Below are 16,288 nucleotides of genomic sequence, written 5' to 3' on the forward strand. Positions count from 1 at the left end.
CCTGAGCATGTGACATATAAGATGGTCCAGTAAAAGATCGCCGAGAAATTTGGATGACGAACAGAAGGTGATGATAATTCTTCATGTTGTTGTGCACCAGGTTTTTGAAGCAACCTAAATAAAATTACTGGCTACAATAAAGTGTAACGAAATTAATTAATTATTCATTTGAAAAATTAAGACAAATGCGCATAAAATTTGTGAAACATGACAAATAGTTGATAACTTAATACTTACTTAATCTATTCAAATAAGTAATAAAAATAAATTATTTAATCAAATCTATAAAAACAAAAAAGAAAAAAAGGGAAGAGTGATTGAATATTAAATACTATTTCAACTTACTTTTGTTAAAAAAGTTATAAAAAAAGAAAAAGGAAAAAAGATGAAATACAATAGTATCATTTATAAATTTATAAAGCATTAATTATTTAAGAATAAAAATTTTATACTTTTATCACCTTTATCACCTAAAATTAATTAAATCACCTATTACTTAAAGTTAATTAGATTTAGCTACGTTTACATGGAGAATTTTTTATTTCATTTTTAATTTATATCATAATTGCTTAAATAGTTTAATTAGTTGTCATTAATAATTTCTTATTTTCCATTTTCTTTTTCAATCAAATATTTTCACCTTAGAAAACCATTCTTGATAAGTTGTTTCACCAACACCTTTCGGGATTTCTTCCAAGGTATTCGGTGATCCTTTACTGGTACCATTTTGAGAAGCTGTTGTTGCTTGTGAAAATTGTCTGCTATGTGTTGCATGATATGCGGCATTTTCAAAACTACCTTTTTTGCTATTCAACGGTGAAACAGCAACTAAATATAATGATGCAACAAACTTTCTACGTTTCTTTTCCGTATTAAAATTAATTAATTAGATGAAAGGTTAATTAATTTTTTGAGGAAATTGCGGAAAATTTAAAGAAATTATTTTTCTTTTCTTTTTTAAATTTAATTATTTAATTTATAATTATTTGTTAGATCGATGAAAATTTTTGCTGATTTTAACATTTATAATATTATAAAAATTTTTGATTCAATTAAAAAAAAACATACGATTAGTATTGCATCCATATCCATTCATTGGATAATGTACATTATAATTATTCTGAAAAAAAAAAATAAAAGAAAAGAAAAATTAATGAAGACAGGTAAATAATGATATTATAATTAGAATTGATTTACTGAATAGAAAAAAAATGTTAGAACCTATTGTTATATTTTATACTAATTTATAGTCATAAAAATTAATTAATAATTTCATTTCTTCTCATTAAACGATCAAAATTTCAATGTTATTAATTTATAGTATAACAATACTTATTGATTTTATAAGTATTACTCTATTTACTATTACTACTGGTATTGATTTACTAAAAAAGTACATTTCAAATAATTTTTTACTAAAGATTGATAGCAAAAAAAAAAAAAAAGTGAAGAATTAGCTTACACAATTATCCGACCGTATCTTTCGTGAACGGCTAACAATACAACAAACAAGAAATGTAGCAATAAGAAATAGCAATATACCGATACTTAAGACAATCCAATTTTGAATTTTGCTCAATTTGTTTGATGAATCTGCAAAGTATCCTAATACATGAGAAATGATACGGTTGGTACCATATAATATTCACCATACTGTATATATGTATCATAAACTGGTACTGTATATATGTATCATAAACTGCTAGTTTGACACTGTACATATGTATCATAAATTGGCACTGTATATGTGTATCATAAACTATAGTTTGGTACTGTATATATGTATCATAAATTGGTACTGCATATATGTATCATAAACTGTTACAGTTTGATACTGTACATATGTATCATAAACTGCTACGGTTGACACTATATAGTATTCATCATAAACTGCTATAGTTGATACTATGCATATGTATCATAAACTACTATAGTTGATTCTACATATATGTATCATAAATTGCTACAATTGGCACTATATAGTATTCATCATAAACTGATACAGTTGGTACCATAGATATCATAAGTTGATATTTTCGATACCGTATATATGTATCATAAACTGATACGACTGGAACCATACAGATGTATCATAAAATGATACATTTGGTACCACCACATATACGTACCAAATAGGATATGTATCATAAACTGATACCATTGGTACCATGTACATATGTTGTTGATGTTTGATGAAATTTAAGAATAAACAAGGATTGATGAGATCAGATGAAATGAAAAGTGAAATAATTAACCTTTTTCTGCTTTTCTTGCAATCACTGATGCTATTTCCATATGCAATGCTTCCGGTGGTTGGAATTGAACTTGCTAAGATAAAAATTTTTTACAATAAAAATAAAGTTTTATATTAAATATTTCTATTACTTCATTTGTAATAGAAAAGAGAAAAATTACAATCTCAAACAAATTTATTTAATTTTTTTTTCATTCTGTTACTTGAAAAAAACAAAAACAAAAAGAAATTAAATAAATAATATATAGGTCGATATGAAAATAATTTTTTAAATTTCAACCTTCCTTAAATATTCCTTCACTTCATTTTCACTTGGTAAAGGATCATCTTCGGAGAAAAGTGTCATAAATGCTAAGATACTTCCTTTTCTAAAATTTGAATATATTATAAAATTAATTAAAGTTTTTTCCGCACTAATTTTTACCAAAAAGACAATTTAGAATTGTATGGGAAGAGCAATTTTCGTTATCTTTTGGGATATTTAAAGCAAAAGAAAAAAGAAAAAATCAAATTAATTATTATAATAAACATCACTTTATAAACTTCATACTATGTATTCATTGAATTTTAATTGAATGATTTACCATCAGCAATAATTAAACTATTTTTTAGCCTCATACTAATTAAATATTACCAATCTTTAATCTTCAAAATTGTTCCATTTAATTCATTTAATATTTTAAAAGTTATTTATTTCTTCAAAAAAATGATTGCTTACTTGAATTTTTTAATTTCAATTACTCGCATTCGTGGATATTCCATTTTCACCATTGCATTAACCTGAAATTTATTTCGCTCAAAATCTTTATTCTTAAAAAGAAAAAATCACTATATCAGAAGGAAAAAAGGAAACTAACCATATTGATTACTTCAGTAGCTAATTGATGAAATTCCGGAGTATTTCGATTGGTAAAAAATGGATTCCATTCACGATTTAAAATGCGCAATACCGTATCAAATGTAGCCTAAAAATATTTAAAACTTTTCATAATTAATGCTTTTTTCGTTTTTTTTCAATGCAAATGAATTTTTAAAATTTATTAAATAAGGAACAAACAAGGTAATTTTAAAAAAACAATTTTTTTAAATTCTTTTTTGATAAAATTTCATTTTTACCATTTTAAAAATATTAATTCTATCATATTACTTAATCATTTATCATTTCAAAATGTTATCATTTTATCAGTTTATTTCTTTTTTCCATTTTTCTTTCATCCCTCATGTATAATTTTGGTTTAACATTGTAAAACATGGAATTAATAGTTTTTTTGTAAGTGATTATTTATTTATTTCCTTATTAAAAACATTGATTTATTAATTTGTAAATTTCTCGACTTTTTTTTTTTTTTTTTGAGATTTAGGGCAAACGAAACTAGAATATTATGTTAGTTTAGTATACTGTATATACCGTAAAATAATTGATATGATTAAAATTAATAAGAATTTCAAAAAGCACTAACTTACACTTTCAGTAACAATCGATTCGTCCGGTAAGATAGATGCTTTATGAAGTGGTTCATTTTGTGGTATTTTTTTAGCTATCAAATTATTAGCGCATAATATTGGGCAAATTTTTGTTTCAGATGAAATTGGATTTTCCTCATGTTTATATATTTCATTCGTTTCTACAATTAACAATATATAGCACTTCAAATAATAACTTAAGTAATTTTAATATATATTATTTGAATATGCAAAAGTAATGATAATTTAATAGGAATTAAAATGATTAAATAAAAATATTAAAAATAAATTAACTATAATTAATAATTAATGGTATCCTAAAATAACAAAAAGAAAAGAAAAAAAGATCAATAAAATAATATTACTGTAAAGGAATAAGAGGAGAAAAAAATCCAATAATAATTTGAATAATATTGGCAATTATTACGTATAAAAGATTAATTAATTAGTACTTATTGAATGATGAAATAAAAGAAAAAAAGAAAAGAAAGAAACAAAATTTACCCATATCTAATATGCCTCCAGTAATTGGATATAAGAAATAAACACATTGATCAATTGAAAGATCATTATTATCATTTGAAATTAAATAACGCGAAAAATTAGCATACACTCGATCATGATCATATAATGTTCGAATATCAAATAAATCTTGTTCATCATCTATTTTAGGTTGACTATAACCTGATGAAAACATATCCAAAACTTTGATCATTCCATCCTGTAATTAATTTTAATTTTAAATTTTTCAAAAAATTTATTCTCAATTTTCTTTTTTATTTTTAAATTTATTCCTTTTTCTTTTTCATTGCAAAAATTTCGGATTTCGGCAAATTATGAATAATCATAAAATTAAATTGGATTAATAATGAGTGTAAAAAAAAAGCATTAAAAGAAATTTTTAAAAATCATTGGATAAAATTTTTAATACATTAAGCTATAGCAAAGTTTAATAAAAAAAAAAAACTTTGTATAGGAATACTAATGCTAACAATTTTTCGTATATTGCATTAATTAGATTATTATTATCTGAAAAATTATGGAATCAAATATTCAAACGGTGCATATGTTACGTTATTTGCTATTATTTTAAATATATGCTAAAAAAAAAGAAAAAAAAACGAAAAGCAATTTTGCTGAATTATTTCAAATTTAAGCTATTTTCTCAATTTAACTCGTGTATATTAGTATTTACTTTTAATTAAATAAATCTAAACTTTATCAAATAAAAATTTTAATTAATTAGACAAAAATGTAGTTAATGTAAAATTTTATCTATTTTTAAGTTTAAATTTAATTCTATTTGAACACTTACATCATATACATTGACAGTAATTAAATCAGAATGTGCCATTGATCCATCATTTGAAAAACCTATTCCAGTCCAATGATATGTTGAAATTATTGCCGTTAATGAGAATGAAATTTTCTTCCCATCACTCCACCATGTTACCGTATAAATACATTTTTCATTTGTACAATTAGCTGGATATGCATAATTACCAAAACATTCATTTTTATGATCAAATTTTTGTAATTTCTTTGATTCATCTTGCATATCATCTGTAATTTTTGCTAAATTATCATAAATTTAAGCTATTTTCTTTTTCTACCATTTCAATATGTTTTTTTTTCTGTTTTTAAAAGATTAATTTATGCTAATTGGAGGAAGATAAAGGTTAAATTTTGAATAATTTAATCATTTTTATTTCTATTAAATTATCACTATATCCATGAAATTAAGCATATGAAATCATGAAATTAATTATCAAATATAAACCTATTCTGTAGTTTAATTATTGAATTGCTGAGGTAATTTATAAATGCAAAAAAAAAATCATCAATTCATTGAAATTTGAATTATTTGCAAAAAAAAAAAATTAATAAAACACAAACCAAAGAAATTGATAATTAATTGTCCTTGACTATTTTCATCATCCAGAAATGGAGTTGTTGTTTTCGCCAAAGCATTCTTAAATTTATTTTTGCATAGAAAATTTATTGAATAAGTTTTAACAGTTTAATGATAAGTAAATAAGATCAATGAAATCAGGTATCTGTGATAAAATCAAATATTCAAATATGATATTTGTGATAAAATTAGGTTATATGATATTTTCATTTTGTTATCTTCATTTTTGTGAAATAATTTATTTAAAAATGATAAGATCAAGAAAGGGTAAAATTTGACCTGAGAAATAGATTCATCAGATATTGGCGCTAATTTTACACCTTTTGCCCAAATCACTATAGTCTCATCTGATGATATTGTTCGATCAGCTTGATCAGATGCTTAAAGGTAAAAGATATTATTACTTATTATTTATTGAATTTATTTACTCTTTTTTTTTGAATGGATTAAATCAATGAAATTATTTGATATAAATAAGTAACACCTGCTAAAGGTTTCCGAAAAATGACCGTAGTAATGCCATCTTGTTGATAAGCAGTTGCTGAAGTTAATGAATCTTGTCCACCAAAAAATTCATCCGGTTGTGGTGTAATTTGTGGGAAAGAATAGTAATCGCGTACTTGTGAGATATCATCAATTATCACTCCTATCACCATATCAAGACAATCCATTGGATGTTCCACTATAAATTTAATTAATTAGAAAAATTTGAAAATTATTTTAAACATGGTAATGGATTGAAATTTGAAAAAAATTACTGCTAACAAATCATATGAAAATTACTTTTTTCATTTCCATCTTCTTTTAATTGCTGTGAAGCTGACTTTGATATTGATTTCGGTTCTTTTGTTACGGATAATTCGGATTCCGGTTTAGATACATCTACAAGAGTAGTTGTATTGATAGAAAAAATAGCTGATCGTTTTGGTTCCGATTCTATAATTTCTGATTGAATTGATGCATTCACTGAAACAAACGATGCAATTAGTAAAAAATTAATTACTTAATGAATTGATATTATGAAGGAATATTACTTTCGTCAATTATCGAATGATCGATCGAACTTGTCGTTGTAAAAGTAATATCAGCCATAGTGGTAGATTGCTTGATTTCTAATGACAAATGGTTTGGTGATTTTTCACCTTCCAATTTTGAAATCTTCTCTTCAATTGGGAAATCTCGTTCCGGTACTGGAAAAATTTCAGGTTTTTTTTTTTTTAAAGAATCTCATTTGTATAATTTCTAAAATATATACTTATTCTAAACCTTCATAATATTACTTTTACTTTTTAATTTATTACAAAATATTACAATTTAAATTTGCAACAGAAATTAAAAACAAAAATCAATACAATAATAATAGGAATATGAATTCATTAATTTTTCATGCAATTCAAATTGTTTAAATACAGTTTAATGTATTTGTGATTCTGATTCCCGGTTTATATGAATAATGCATGCCTTTATCGATTCCTGCAAAAGGATCAATTTGAACTTCGAATGGATCTTGCAATTGCCGCTTTTGACGGGATGTCACATTTGGTTGACTTATTCGACGACGATTTCGAATTCCCGATGGTGCATTATCAGAAGCAATTGATATCCCATTCTCAAAAATTTTATAATCATTTCATTGTAATTTATTTAAATTGTTTTAATGTAGTTTATAAAATAGCATATGGTAGGCTGATCTGCAGTGTTACTAATTATTAATCAATGGAAACATATTCCATAAAAGATTGGCCTTCCGAAGAAAAATACAATGAAGCATGATTCCGAAGATAGATTCAGTGAAGTATGATTCCGTAGATTCAATGAAATATGATTCCGAAAATAGATTCCGTGAATTATGATCCCAAAGAATGATTCAGTGAAGTATGATTCCAAAGGATAAGTTATCTAATGGAAAAAAAAAGCTAACGAAAGTTGTTTCAAAATCTTGACAAGAAAAAACTTTCAAATCTCGACACTGAATTTAATACTTGTCAAGATTTGAAGTAATATTTAATTACTACATCAGTATTAAATCTCGACAATACAGAACAAATTATATACTTCATCATAGAAATTAGATTATTAGAGTGAGTAATTAATTACCTGATCACAAATGCAAATTTTTGTACGTGAAACTTTAGGCTGATAAAGATCATGATAACCGATTGGTGTTTTAGCATTTTGGAAATCTTCACTTTTTCGTGCTAAAACTCGTCCACCACCAACTGGGAATAGGAAATAATAGCATACATTAAGTGGAAAATCAGTAATTGTATCAGCTGGTAATACCTTTCGACGAAATGTTATTGTCTGCAAAATGAATGATAAAAAATAATTTTTTTTTCATTAATATTTATTTTTTATTAATTAAAACTTTATTTGCTATAAATAGATAAAATAATAAATTGAATAATTGAATAAAAATAAATATACCTGAATATCATCCTCTGCTTTACCAGTAATTTCATAAATATCTTGACGATCAGCTGGATCAATTGCCGGAAGTTGACGACCGTATGCAAATCGATCCGTAACATATGCTTTACCATCAAACACCCAACCGGTATACATATCAGAGTTTGCCATTTGACCATCACGTGAAAAGCCAATTCCGGTCCAACGACCTAATTCTTTTGATGTAATTTCAAATTTTACATCTTTCCTAGCTGCACTATATTCCCATTTAGCAATGTAATCACATGTTGTACCACTACAACCAGCCGGATAACGATATTCGGTTTCACATGAACTTGTAGCTAAAATTATATCTTAATTAAATCTCTTTTTTTTTTTTGTAATTTAATTACTTATCATTATTTCGATATTAATCGAACTTCTTACTTCATTTATGGCTATGTGATTTTTATCCAATCAATTTATCACTCTTTATCATTTGCTACAAAAAATTGGGAAAAAAAAGATTTAAAAAAAGACAAAAAAATTTTATTAAAAAAAAATTCGAAAGAAAAAACATTTAACTATGTGATTTCTTATTTAACAGTTCAATACTTACAATACTAAATAATCAAATATAAAATTTAAAATTCGTCATTTTAATTTATCATTATCAGATTATCAATGTAATTAAAAAAAAAAGAAAAAAAGCAAAACTGACCCTGAAGAGTTTGTGGAGCAGTACAACTTTGAATGCAAATTTTATTCTCTGATACATGCGGTATACTAATATGCTTTGATAATTGGCCATTCTTAAAGCAAATTATAAAATAAAATCTTGACATAAAACAAATTTCTTATTTGCAAAAAAGAAAATTTTGATAAATTTTTTCCCATTGTTCGAGTATTAATTCATAGTAATTAATTTTTCAGTATCAACTGATAACAATTAAATTTTCAAGCATCGACTGATAACAATTAAATCCCCGAATATCAACTGATAAGAATTAAGTTCTCGAGTATTAACTGATAAAAATTAAATTCTCAGGTATTACCAACTGATAACAATTAAGTTCTCAAGTATTATTTGATAATGTTCAAATTTATTTCCGATTTTATCCAAAAAAATGAACAAATGATGATAATTTTTTATAGCTTAAATATTTCAAACAATTCTCACTTCCTTTTTTTTGTTTTTATCTGCAAAAAATTTCACCATTATCAATAGTATCATTTTCAATATATTGAAAATACTTTAAGTACAATTTTGAAAGTTCACGTAAATAAAAATTATTCAAATTATCGAATTATTTCCCACTCTAATATTTGATATCAAAATATCCGAAATTAATTTTAAAATGATATAAACGTTTTAAAACTAAAACAAAAAAAGGAATTTAAAATGATTTATCTAAAGATAGAAAGGATTTTGAACAGGAAAAAAAAAGTGGATACGTACCGGTTCTAATCGTCCACCAGAAACTGGGAATAAAAATTTGTAACAATTAGATTCCGAAAAATGATGATCAGCTTTTCGATCACCAGTATCACGTTTTCGAGTAAATTGTACCCGTAATACACCATTAACATGTGTTCCGATTACTGTTGGTGTATAAACATCCTGTTTACTATCTTCACGTGGTATACCATATTCAGTACTATACATATCATGCAAGGATAATTCACCATTTCGACTTTTTACAATAATAATATCAGCTTCAACCTAAATATTTTTTTAAATATAATAAATAATACATAAGTAAAATTTCAATTTTCTTTTTTTTTCTATTACTGAAAAAAGTTCTTGTTAATTTATAATTTTTATCATATTAAAATCATATCTAGTTGATAATAAATGAATATATTAATCAAATTGATTGATAAAGATGACAAATTTAAAAAAAAATTTACCATTGTACCGGTAGGTGAGAAACCAACACCTGTCCACCAATTTGATGGTGCATGTGTCTCAATTGAAAATTCAATCTCATCAGTATCATCTAAATAATTCCATGAAATGCGATAATCACAATCACGACATCCAGGTGGCCAACGCCAATCACCATAACAAACATCACCAGCAACTCCTAAAATAGCATTATTTGGAGAAAAAAGAATAAATTATCAGAGAATTTTAATTAAAAGATAGGGAAAGAGAGAGAGAAAGGGAGAGAGGGAGAGAGGGAAGATGGTGATAAGATGATTAAATTTGTTAGCAAATTTTAAACATTGAAGAGAAAAAAAAGACAGCATAAATCATTGATTTTTTTTTTCTCTTTGGTTTCATTTGAATCTTTGTCTTTTAAACTACTTTTTTCGTTTTTTTTTTTTTTAAATCGAATTAATTAAAACGACAAATAGGAAGGTAAGAATAACTTTTTAAATTAAATATTAAAGTTTACTTTAGAAAAAAAATTAAATACTTTAGAAATAGCCGTACTTAAATAATTTACTTTAGAAGAATAAGGAAAAAAATCAAAAAAAAAAAAGCCGAAAATTATGAATCAGTAAGGAAATGAATGAATAAAAGTACCGGATTCCAATAAAGGAGTAATTCTAGTATTGGATATATTCTGTAATTCGATATTTGCATCATCTACAATTGCTTCAACATCAGCCGAATTCAATTCATGTATTTCATTGTCGTGTTTATTTGATTGCTTAATAGATGAATTGATCGATTCTGTTCCATTTACATATTCTACACCATTTGTCACTGATGTTTTTTTTTGTTGATCGCAACGATGATGAAGGATTATATTGTCGAGTATGTGATAAACGACGATCTAAAAGAAAAAGAAATGAAGGAAAAAAAAAGAAAAAAGAAAACAAAAAAAAAAAAACAAAAACAAACGAAAAACAAACAAAACAACGAACGAAAAAAAAAACAGAAAAGAAACGAAAAAATAAACAAAAATAAACGATAAACAAACAAGAAAAAGGAAACAAAAACAAACAAAAGAAAAAACAAATAACAAACGAACGAAAAAGAAATAAAAAAGACAAACAAAAGAAAACAAATAATAAAATAAACAAAAAAAAAACAAGCTATTCGAACAGTAAAAATTTCTAAGTTTTAAGAATTTTTTTGTTTATTACAAAATTTTTACTTTCACGTGGACAATCAGACCAATAAATACATCGATCATCAATTCGTGCATAACCATGAATGCATGCACATGCAGGTCGATAGCATCGCGTGCATTTTTCTCGAGAATATACCTGCAATTCATTGAATAGACTGAATTATTTGGTACTTTTTTTTTGAAATGGAATTGAAAAAGATTAATTTCAAGTGTTTCAAATAAAATAACAAAAATGAAATGTATATCAGAAGAGTTAAAAAGTTATCAGTTGGCTAAAACAGATCATAATAAATTACACTCAATTTCTTTTTTTCTTTCAATCAAATTCCGTTTTCCATTTTTGCTTTATGATCGGAAAGGCTAGTAAAAAACCTGAAAGGATTAGATTAAATTTGGATTTTGGATTAACCAAATTTAGTACTATTATCGTTCATTCAATGTTACACAATTGTAAAACTATAAAATTTGAAATATCACTGTTTCAATTTAATATTTTAATATTTGAATTGAATATTATACCAGAATTCAAGAATTAAATCAATTCAAGAATTTCAAGAATTAAATCGGAATTTAAGAATTAAATTATGCCAGAATTTAAGATTTAAATCATGCCAGAGTTCAAATTATATTATATCAAAATTTAAGAATTAAATCATATGAGAATTTAAAAATAAGTAATATCAGAATCTAAAAATTAAATCATATCAGAATTTAAAAATTTAAACTTACATTATTACAACTTGTTTCACATGCTCGACCACATTCATTAATTGTTTCATTGATGCTACAAGTTAAACTACCAGATATTGTCTTAGTACCAATGGTTGTTCCAATTGCTGCAACGGTTGTTATTTCTGATTGATTGCCAATATTTCCTGGATTAAAATCCACTTGACCAATAATTGATCCTTCTCCTGAAGCTGTTTTCATTGATGTTGAAATGGGAAAATTGGATGCAAAACGTTGCTCAAGATCTGAAATAAAACATTTATTTTGCAATCTTTTTATCATTTTAAATATTTCCCAAATTGCAATTAATATTTGAATTATTCAACTTAAAATTTAAAATTTAATTTCTATTTAACATCATATACTAATTAAATTAGTGATCAAGGATTTCAAAAAAAAAAAAGTGATTATAGATAAAGCAAAAGTTAATGATAACGATGATCATTATGTAGGTAATCTCTCCAATCATACACTAATTAAATTAATAATCAAAGATTTCAAAATTCTTTTTTTAACCATAGATAAAGCAAAAATTAATGATAATGATAATGATAATCATTACTTGGGCAATCACCCCAAAAAATGCAATTTCCATTGTGTCGAACATAATTATCAGCACATGTACAGGCTGGTTCATCACAATGTGCTGGACATGGTGATGTATCATACATATTTTCACATGTTGGCTCACAAGCAATACCACATTTTGCCCAAGTTGAATTAATTGGACATTCTATTTCAGCCTATAATTGTAAAATAAATGACGTCACTTCCTTTTAAAAAAAAAAGTTGAAATCATTTTAAATTCAAAAACAAAAAACTTTGCTAATATTTCCTTAAGTACATGCTAATAAAAAAAAAAAGAAAAAGAGAAAAATAATTAGTCTTTTTAAAGTAAAATATATGTTTTTAGGTAAAATATCAAAAAAAAATTTGAATTTTTTTTTTTTCATGTTCATTACTTACCTCTTCTGAACAAAAATGAAATGGTACACAGGTATTATTATCATTTGCTGATCGGACAAAGCCTTCTTTACAGACGCATTTTGGTGTACCACAACTACGTGGACAATTCGGAATTGTTTCCGGAAATTTTGTCCAATCACAAGATGCTTCACATTGACGAGTGAATTCCGGACAATGAGAGAATTCTTCATTTTCATTACAAATTTCTGTAATTATTCAATTCTGCTATATTATTACGATAATAATTTCCTAGGCAAACAGGAATTCTTTGAGATATTAAATTTGACAAAACAAAAAAAAAAAAGGTAGAGTAAAATTAGAATATTTAAAATTCCAAATCAACATACATTTTCCATATCTTTTATTTTAATTATAGGACTTCTTTTTTTTTCGTTTTAATTACAAGAAAAAGAAAATGGAATAACAAACGGAAACATTTTTTAAGTGTGGAATACTGTAATTAAAAATAAAAAATGTAGGAAATTAATGATGATTTGGAATTTTGAATATTTTAACTTTACTCAACTTCGCCTTCTTTTTTTGCTTCAAATTTAATATCCAAAAGAATTTATTCTTGTGAATTAATTTTTCTTTTAGCAATTTTTTTTCTTTCGAATTCAAAATTTCATTTTTAATTTTAACAGTATAATTCACACCTGAAGATTGGGTATTGCTGATTGATTCAGTGGGGAGCACTTCATTTGTAACAGTTTCAGTTTGTTTATTGGCAGCTGTTTGAGATGTCCACCATGGTGATGATGATGATGATAGTGATAACGATGATGATGATGATGATGATGATGATGACGATAATGATGATGATAATGATGTCGGCATTAAATCTTCCAGAGATTTTACCTTTGAATTTTCAAAATTTTGCTGTGAAGGACAGTATCCATCAGATTTTTTTTGGTTTCCAACCAATACCAATCCAAGTATCAGTTTTGAATTTTAATACAAATTCAATTTCGTTCTAAAAAAGAAAATAACAGAGGTCAGTAAATTAATTAATCATTAATGAATGAATTTTTTTGCGTTATTTAATTTGAAAAAATCTTTCAACAGTTCAAACTGAATAATTAATATATAGTGAGCAATTAACTAATCCCAACAAATATCGTTTCAGCAGTAGTAATTAATAACAGTAACAATAATAACAGCAATAATAATAATAATTAATAGTAATAATAATAATAATTAGTAATAATAACAGTAATGATAATGACAATAATACTAACAATAATAATAATAATAATACTTGAGAATTTAAACAATATTATTTCAATGAATAATTTTTAATCACTTCATTTTCTTTTCCGATAGAATATATTCGTAAATTTCATTGTTATTTAAGATTGAAACTATTTATTCGATAAATGTTTTTTGATTTTAAACTCAAAAATTGCATTTTTTTTCCTTTTTCAAATTCATATATTCGATTAATATATATTATGAATGTGTATTGAAACCATATATATATATATATATATATATTTTTTTTTTGATTTTAAACCAACTTTCTAGCTTTGGGACCGAACTTTTCCGTAATTTTTAAACGAAATGAAAATGTTAAAATATAAACAAACTAAAATTAGAAATGACAATCATTCATTTAAAATCAAATAATGCCTAATGCTATATTAATAATTTAAACATTTCTAATTATAATATTTTTTAAAGAAAAATTATACCATTAATGATATAAAAGTCATTAATAGCGATAATAAGTTATTAGTTTATAATGTTTTTAAAAAAATTGCATAAAACATAGTTTTTGTTTCATTTATTAAGTAGTAATTAATAATAGCAATCTTTTTTTTTAAATGTATAAAATTATATTTGGAATAAATCTTATTGAATAATATTAGATTAGAAAACAATATATTTGTTAATATGAAACTTTTTTCTTTTTGCTACATCTTATCATTTCCAATTTAATTATTTTCTTTTTAAGATTAATTAATTTCAGATAATGAATCATTCCTTGTTGTTGTTGTTGTTTAATTAATTTCAGATGATGAATCATTCCTTGTTGTTGTTTAATTAATTTCAGATAATGAATCATTCCTTATTGTTGTTGTTGTTGCTTAATTAATTTTAGATGATGAATTATTCCTTATTGTTGCTGTTACTGTTGTTGTTGTTATTGTTGTCGTTTATGTTGTTATCATTATTGTTATTGATAAAATGATAAGGGGAAGCATTGATACGTATGTATATGTATGAATAATATTTCATTAAAGATATCACAAATGGATAGGAATGAGAAGGCGAAAAATGTGATATGCAAGGAAGAAAATTACGAAACGGAAGATTGAAAAAGGATAAGAACGGGGACGAAAGTATTTGTACCCATTACTCCAATTTAAGCAATACTAATATATCGGTCAAGGTTTAATCATTCCAATTCATATCATTGAAAATAAATTGTCACTACTACTACTACTACTACTACTAGACGATGACAATAACAACAACAACAACGACAATAATGACAATTACCATACATTCATTATAGCAAATCATTTACAATATTTAAACAATATGAAATTATATTTGAATTTGAAATATCATTTTGGATATTTGAAACTATTTGTATTATTTGAAATTTGGAAATTTAACAATGTTATCAAATCTGCAAATCAAAAAAAGAAAAATTTAATTTTGATGAATTTTAATTTGATGATCTTTTTTTTTTTAACAATGTTATCAAGTCTGCAAGTTGAAAGAAAAAGAAATTTTGATAATAAAGATTTGATGATAATTTGATTTTTCAGGTGATCTTTAGTAAATGAAATAAATGAAATTTTAAAAAAAAAATAAAAAATTTAGATCGGAAAAAATAAAAAATTTTAAAAAAACAAATAATTGCAATTGATATTTGAAATGAAAATGAACAAATTCAGTTAAATAGGGATAAATTCATTTTCATAAAACAGTATTGATAATAAATTTGAAAAATAATTCCTTTATTACTATCCATTTTAAAATATAATATCACATTTAAATAAATGATTAAGATTTAGTAATAGATGAATAATGTATTATTGGAATTTAAATTTATGCATGATTAAAATTTAATCTTTAATTTTTCATCCTTTTTTTAAAGATTATTTTTATTTTCAAATGAAACAAAAATTTTTAGCAAATAAATAAACAAATAAAATAAAATCAGAGCAATTAGTGAGAAATTTTTGAAACAATACAAATTTATTAATTTATTTTGAAGAGAAAAGAAAGAAGCGAAGAATCCCTTGAAAGATGACAAAGAAAAAATAAATTACACAGTTCTTTCAAATGTTATTTTCAATTAATTAGTAGTATTTCTTTAAATGTGAATCAACAATAATGTCACGAATTGTGATTCATTTTCGTTCATCATATGAAAAGTTGACAGAATAAAAAAAGAAAAAAAAAACTTTTCTTTTGATTGTAAGAAAAATTACAAAATTAATTTGATAGAATTTCAACAAATTGTTTTTCAAATTT

General features: G+C 24.4%; 1 protein-coding gene across 1 annotated transcript in view; it reads right to left on the reverse strand.

Moving 5' to 3' along the window:
- The window catches only part of LOAG_18663 (hypothetical protein), a gene marked incomplete at both ends in the record, with an annotated part of 14,459 nt that extends 823 nt beyond the window's left edge, over positions 1-13,636 (reverse strand). The window contains 27 exons of the mRNA XM_020451328.1: positions 641-828; positions 1,069-1,120; positions 1,463-1,593; positions 2,256-2,328; positions 2,535-2,622; positions 2,973-3,034; positions 3,112-3,219; positions 3,719-3,879; positions 4,223-4,439; positions 5,034-5,281; positions 5,615-5,690; positions 5,910-6,010; positions 6,115-6,312; positions 6,414-6,596; positions 6,665-6,820; positions 7,041-7,239; positions 7,728-7,934; positions 8,058-8,380; positions 8,740-8,830; positions 9,478-9,741; positions 9,930-10,105; positions 10,552-10,804; positions 11,118-11,240; positions 11,834-12,078; positions 12,396-12,576; positions 12,800-13,005; positions 13,456-13,636. Of these exons, the coding sequence (XP_020304895.1) occupies positions 641-828; positions 1,069-1,120; positions 1,463-1,593; positions 2,256-2,328; positions 2,535-2,622; positions 2,973-3,034; positions 3,112-3,219; positions 3,719-3,879; positions 4,223-4,439; positions 5,034-5,281; positions 5,615-5,690; positions 5,910-6,010; positions 6,115-6,312; positions 6,414-6,596; positions 6,665-6,820; positions 7,041-7,239; positions 7,728-7,934; positions 8,058-8,380; positions 8,740-8,830; positions 9,478-9,741; positions 9,930-10,105; positions 10,552-10,804; positions 11,118-11,240; positions 11,834-12,078; positions 12,396-12,576; positions 12,800-13,005; positions 13,456-13,636 (4,491 nt within the window). The remainder of the gene's footprint in view (positions 1-640; positions 829-1,068; positions 1,121-1,462; positions 1,594-2,255; positions 2,329-2,534; positions 2,623-2,972; positions 3,035-3,111; positions 3,220-3,718; positions 3,880-4,222; positions 4,440-5,033; positions 5,282-5,614; positions 5,691-5,909; positions 6,011-6,114; positions 6,313-6,413; positions 6,597-6,664; positions 6,821-7,040; positions 7,240-7,727; positions 7,935-8,057; positions 8,381-8,739; positions 8,831-9,477; positions 9,742-9,929; positions 10,106-10,551; positions 10,805-11,117; positions 11,241-11,833; positions 12,079-12,395; positions 12,577-12,799; positions 13,006-13,455) is intronic.
- Positions 13,637-16,288: the final 2,652 nt, after the last annotated feature.

The sequence above is a fragment of the Loa loa genome (genome assembly GCF_000183805.2).
Source record: "Loa loa unplaced genomic scaffold supercont3.432, whole genome shotgun sequence".
Lineage (NCBI taxonomy): Eukaryota > Metazoa > Nematoda > Chromadorea > Rhabditida > Onchocercidae > Loa > Loa loa.